Source organism: Drosophila obscura, unplaced genomic scaffold, assembly GCF_018151105.1.
Source record: "Drosophila obscura isolate BZ-5 IFL unplaced genomic scaffold, ASM1815110v1 contig_95, whole genome shotgun sequence".
NCBI lineage: Eukaryota > Metazoa > Arthropoda > Insecta > Diptera > Drosophilidae > Drosophila > Drosophila obscura.
Window position 1 is genome coordinate 271,552 of NW_024542889.1, and position 6,000 is coordinate 277,551.

Below are 6,000 nucleotides of genomic sequence, written 5' to 3' on the forward strand. Positions count from 1 at the left end.
AGGCATATGTCTTTTTTGGAGCAAACTACATGCTTTCACCATAGAAGCAGCGTTATCAGTTACTATAGCTGAAACTTTGTTAAATACATTCCATTTGGTCAGGACAGCTCGAAACGACTCGGCAATATTATCACTCGTTTGGTCAGTATCTCTAACCAGCTTCTCAGTCGACAAAACAGCACTTTTTAATTTAAAATTGCTTGCTATGAAATGGCATGTAACCGTTAAGTAATGGTCATTGGCCCGAGAAGTCCAGCCATCTGCTGTCACAGCACAGTGCTTCACATCGTCATGTATTTCTTTGAGCTTTGCTGCCATTTCATCATACATGTTTTTTAAGAGAACATTGCATAATGTTTTTCTACTTGGCAAGATGTATTTCGGGTCCAAGCAGTGGACGAAATAACGAAAGCCGAAGTCTTCAACGACTCGAAAGGGCTGCATATCAATACATATCATTCGAATTAGCGCTTTGTCAAGCTTAATTTTTCGAGAAGATATTTTATCATAAACACACGCTTGAGCATTGTAGTAAGCATCCAAAGTCTTAGCTGCCTTTGGTTTGTCCATCAATGTTGGGTGCGCACGTTTTAAGTGGTTGAATAAATTCGTCGTATTCCCACATGATTTGTATATTCCAGCGCATTGTTTACATTTTGCGTTTCCAGCCTGCCCCTGGCTCCAGCACCGGATAAGCACCTCCAGCACCTGCCAGAAGTTCAAAGCTCAACAACGCAAGCCGGTGGGCCAGATGCTCACTCGCAAAGCCGAAGAGCCATTCGCTACACTATGCGCTGACTTCGTTGGACCACTACCTCGATCAAAGAAAGGAAACACGATGCTGCTCGTCTTCTTTGACACTTTCACGAAATGGGTCGAATTGGTACCACTCAAAAAGGCCACCACCGCTACCCTGGAACTGGCTTTTCGAGAACGAATCCTGAGCCAATTCGGCATACCCAAACGATTTGTGTGCGACAACGGCACGCAATTCACAAGTCGATCGTTTCGGTCATTTCTACAGACAGCAGGAGTAGAACTGCAACATACCGCACCATACTGCCCTCAGGAAAATCCAACGGAAAGATTGCCCAATTCGTAGGGGATCGTCAAAATACCTGGGATGAGCTACTACCGGAAATATCCCTCGCAATAAATTCCAGCGTCTCGGAGACAACGGGATTCAGCCCAGCTTTCATACTATATGGAAGAGAGCCCCGCTTGCCTGGAGCCCTCTATGACGAAGTCACGGCAGGCACTGGAAGCCCCCCAGAGACTGCTCTCGGCAAGGCAACCAAACTCAGCGAAGTATTCACAATAGTCAGAAATAACATCCAGAGGGCAAGCCAGGAACAAGGAAGGCATTACAACCTCCGCCGCCGGCAATGGCGCCCCACTATTGGTCCCAAGTACTCCTACGACAGCACCACCTCTCCAACGCGGCCCACGGATTCGCCGCTAAGCTGGCACCGAAATACGATGGACCCTACCGAGTCAAAGGTTTTGCATCACCGAACATTGTAAAACTACAGCATCCGGGCAGCCGAAAAGCGAAGGTTGCTAACATCAACGACCTGAAGGAATTCCAAGAGGACAGGGATGCAACCGAAGAGGCCAATACTACCAATAGCACCGCAATCTCCCTAACCCCGACTTTGGGTTCCATACATTGGCAGCTGACCAGCCAAAGCCAACGAATCTAAAGGCGAGAACGCAGCACACGCGCAGCCAATGACCAAAAACCCGCGGGCTCAGAAGACGTAACCAACCGCCACTACAACGGAAGTAACGAACGCTCTCAAATGACGAGTTCAACACCCAAAGAAATGAAAACTCAGCACATGCGCCACCAAAATCCACCAAAATCCACAGCAAGAGACATGACAAAGAAAACGGAACCATGGTTCCCCATGGTTCGTCACAACACAGGAACACCTGTCTTTAAATATCTCTACATGTATAACCGTATAAATAAACACTAAGTAAAACCTCTTTAAATATCTCTACATGTATAACCGTATAAATAAACACTAAGTAAAACCTCAAATTTCCCTAAAGTTACATTCCTTTCCCACGGTACCGGTGCATATCGATCACCTTACCGGGGACATTGGACACCTGTTGGGAGGCGATTGCTTAGGTAACTCTCGATTACTGGGCAAAACCCCCCACATGCGCAAGCCAGTCAGCAATCTCCGACTTTCCTTACCGGGAATATTGGACACTGACTGCAGGGCTTATGATTAGGTAACCTTCTGTTACCGATCAGCCCGTCTGCACGCGCAGACTATAATTCGGACATAGATATTTATGTAAGAACCCTTCCCACGGTCTGGAGTAGAAATAAGATATCTATAAGACATTCATGGGTAAATCGAAGGCCGGCCGATCTATAAAAGGCACTGCCTTGCATGAAGAAAAAGGCAGTCCACCAGCCATCGTCGGAGGCAGTCCACCAGCCATCGTAGAGGGCAGTCAAACCACCATACGCGTCGTCAAACAATGAAACATAAATAAAACATAGAATAATAATACGAAAGAATAATGAAATCCAGTAAAATTAAAAGAACCAAAAAGTGTTGTGATTTCTATTTCAGTTTCTGGCAAAGTTCCTGGTTTTCCCGATAAAGTCCTCGTGAATTATAAATAACTTGTAATTCAGGACCCTGGACAGACTGATGCATACCTCAGCCTGAGATAGGACATTACAAAATACTTCATCGCACTAGGTGCGGGCTGCAGTTGGGAATTGGGTTTAGGATTGATTTTGCTAACTCGGCATCGCGAAAGGTGTTAGCTGAATTTGGGCCGGTAGGTCGATAATTTTATGCTGGCTTGACTTATTGTGAAATAACGCAAATGATATTTCTTATGTAGGCCGTCGATTGCGAAATGTCCCAAGAGGTGGGGTGTTTTAAATTTTTGTGTGAATAAGAATGTGTAGAGTTGTTGATCGAGAGTTCTTAATTAATTATGTGCGTTGCTTAAGATTATTTTATTTCCCGGAGGTGCTGACACACCGCTATTTGTGGAGAACCGTGGCTAGAGCCATGGTTCGTTAGCTCTGTATATATCAGTTTGATTATTGTCTCCGGCCAGCGTGGATGCGCTGACCCTCCGCAGTTGTGACGAGCCATGGCTAGAACTAAGGTTCGTTACAAGGGGGTAACGACATATGTATCTCCTGCTATACATTTTTCAGGAGGAGATACATATATACGTATCTCCTGCTATACATTTTTCAGGAGGAGATACATATGTCGCTAGGGCCTGCCAGGAGATATGTCGTTCGGGGATATGTCGCTATGCCATATTGAGTGCAAGCTATGCCCACTGTTCGCTGCTGCGCTATCCCGAACATTCTCGCTGACGAACAGACGAAGCAGTCTGGCAGCAGTGCTGTCTCCAGCTCGCTACGCTCGTCGCTGACGAACAGACGTTTAGTTTTTGGTATTATCTGATATGATAATATGAGAAATGTAGGACTGCATCAGGTTTTAGCACAATGAATGAATTCATACATATGTAAGACGAAGTGGTGGATGGTTGATGTGGGAGTGCACTAAAGGGTTAGAAGTGGCTGGCGCGTTTTGATTTCTAATTTAAATTTATGTTTATAATTTATGGCCCAGACCCATGAACAAGGAGCCCATCCCCTAGTTATAATTATAAATTTCTTTGAGGGTATTCATTCAGTCTTGAATTAGTTTACAGTTCTTTGAGATAGCTAGGGCTAAGGCAGCGAAGGGCTATGGCAGGTAATTACTCTTTCGAGTAATTGGATGCATGGAATTGGATTCCACAGCAGCAAAAGAGTAATGTGGGTAAATATTGACAGATTGGCAAGTTGCGTCGAACCATGGAATACGATGCGATAGGTATATTTTTTAAACAAGTCTAAAAGTTCGATGCCATTCCCACGGAGCACCGACCCATAACCGACATACTCTTGCTACTTCAGACTTCAAGTCTCTCTTTTAATTATAAAATTTATATTTATATTTATATCTAGTTATTAATACTTATTTTTAAAGGTTTGTATTAATACCAACTGCGGCTGATATTTTTATAGGTCTTGGGTGGGAGGCTGCTGTTGGCGCTCACGGAGTCTTCTTTCCACATTCACGGCCACCAGGCCTTGCTTCTTCGAGTTGTTGCTGTTTCTGGTTGCGTTTCGTGTTACTGTTGTAATCCTCCAAAAATCGGTTAAGAACTCTGTTTCTTCTTGTACGTATGATGCCGTGTTTTTGTTGTCCCTAGACTCACCATCAACTGTATTGGTGTAAACTTTTTAGTATAATTTAATTTGAAAAAATTCAAATGGCTTACCTTCTATCTGCATAGCGGTCGATACGCGTCCGTAATGTGACTTTGTCACATCATTTTTTAGTGTTGCTTACAAAGAATTGAGTCCGAAAGTGTAGTGTTCAAGAACCGTGTGCAGGACAGGACTACTTAGATTAATATTTATCCATTTCATCCAGGTCTCCCTCCTTGGTCTGGTTCTCAGGCTCGCCACCATCTTCGGTGTTGTCTTCTTGTGCCGCTATATTTGAAATTTTTAATTAAAACATTAAACAAAATGAAGGCAGTGGCTTACTTTCTTGCTGCAAGGCAGACGTCAAGAGTGAGAGGTTGTCGCGCAGCAGCTGCATGATAAGTGTCGAGTCTCTGTAGCTTTCTTCGTTCAGCTTATCCAGTTCTGCAATGGCATCATCGAAAGCGGGCTTTGCCAAGTCGATGGCCTTCTCGGTAAAGTGCATAATCTCGTAGTAGAAAACCGATAAGTTCAGTGCCAGACCCAAGCGAATGGGGTGTGTTGGAGCCAATTCCGTTGCCAATTCCCAGGCTCTATTGTAAGAGCACAGCGACTGCTCAGACGCCTGCTTGAAGTCCGCGCCGATGGTAAATTCGGCCAAATAGCGAAAGTAGTCACCCCGCATCTTGTAGTAGAATACTTTGCCCTCGTTGTCAGGGACATTAGAAAGTAGATGTGTGTTGATCAAATTTAGCACGGTCATACAGATGTCAGCCAGCTCTTCCTCCAAGTCTTCGCGGTATTTGCGGATCACCCCCAGATGCTCCACGCTAACGACGCCCGTCTCCTTCCTTTCGATCGAGTTAAGGACGCGACACGAATAACGCACCTTCCCAATACGATTCTTGTATGCAGCCGAGAACAAGTTGCGCTCCTCCACAGTTAGCACTTCGCCCATCAAAACGGTACTCTTCATGGCCTCAGCCATGTCTGTGTGTCGATCGGCCTGGTCAGCCAATTTTGCCTTGAAGAAATTGTTCTGGCGTTCAGACATTGTTGTAAAATATTTCACACAAAAATTCACACGAAAAATAATATGTCTGTAGTCTCCGTTTCGGCTTGTACTTATTGTTTATTCTATGTGTCTAGCTAGACTACCAATTCGTCGCCTCCTTTTTTCTCCGAGCCCGATTCAATGTACTTCCAAATATAAACAAAAATTGTTTGGCCTACTTGATTCATTCTAAAATTCTGTTGCGGTTGCCGCTTCTGGGGTTATTCGTTCTCGTTCAGTTTGAGATTTGTTGGTGGGGACTGCATTATCACCACCCTAGAAAATTTAGCTGTTTTCCAGGATATCAAATGACAGTTCTACTTTAAGACTTCTGTCCGAATTTGGTATGTTTATTATAAATTAGAGATCTTCCAACACTTTTGTAGAATTTGATACTTCACTCTCTATGATATATCTCACAGGAGCGGAGTTTACACCAAACACTAACACCAAAACGGTTAAAAAGAATACACGGATCGTTGGCACAATCATCTTGAACAAAAGCGTCTTTCTTGAATTTCCAGCGAGAACTGAACATCAGAAACTTTTCGCTTTATTATTACGCAACATACAACATATACCTCACACATGCACAGATTAAATTAGAACAGATAAGGGCCATGTGTTGTATATTTCGGATTTTATTTTCGTATAATAAATTAGGTAATTTCTAATCAAAACCGAAATA

The 6,000-nt window shown here is 43.8% G+C and overlaps 1 protein-coding gene across 1 annotated transcript; it reads right to left on the reverse strand.

Moving 5' to 3' along the window:
* Positions 1-4,021: 4,021 nt before the first annotated feature.
* Positions 4,022-5,417, reverse strand: LOC121405418 (14-3-3 protein epsilon-like). The gene is made up of 3 exons (XM_041596087.1): positions 4,601-5,417; positions 4,330-4,546; positions 4,022-4,272 (listed from the first exon to the last, which is right to left on the reverse strand). The coding sequence occupies exons 1-2, from the start codon at positions 5,310-5,312 to the stop codon at positions 4,461-4,463; spliced, it is 798 nt and encodes a 265-aa protein (XP_041452021.1). The 5' UTR covers positions 5,313-5,417; the 3' UTR covers positions 4,022-4,272; positions 4,330-4,460.
* Between the last annotated feature and the right edge of the window lie 583 nt (positions 5,418-6,000).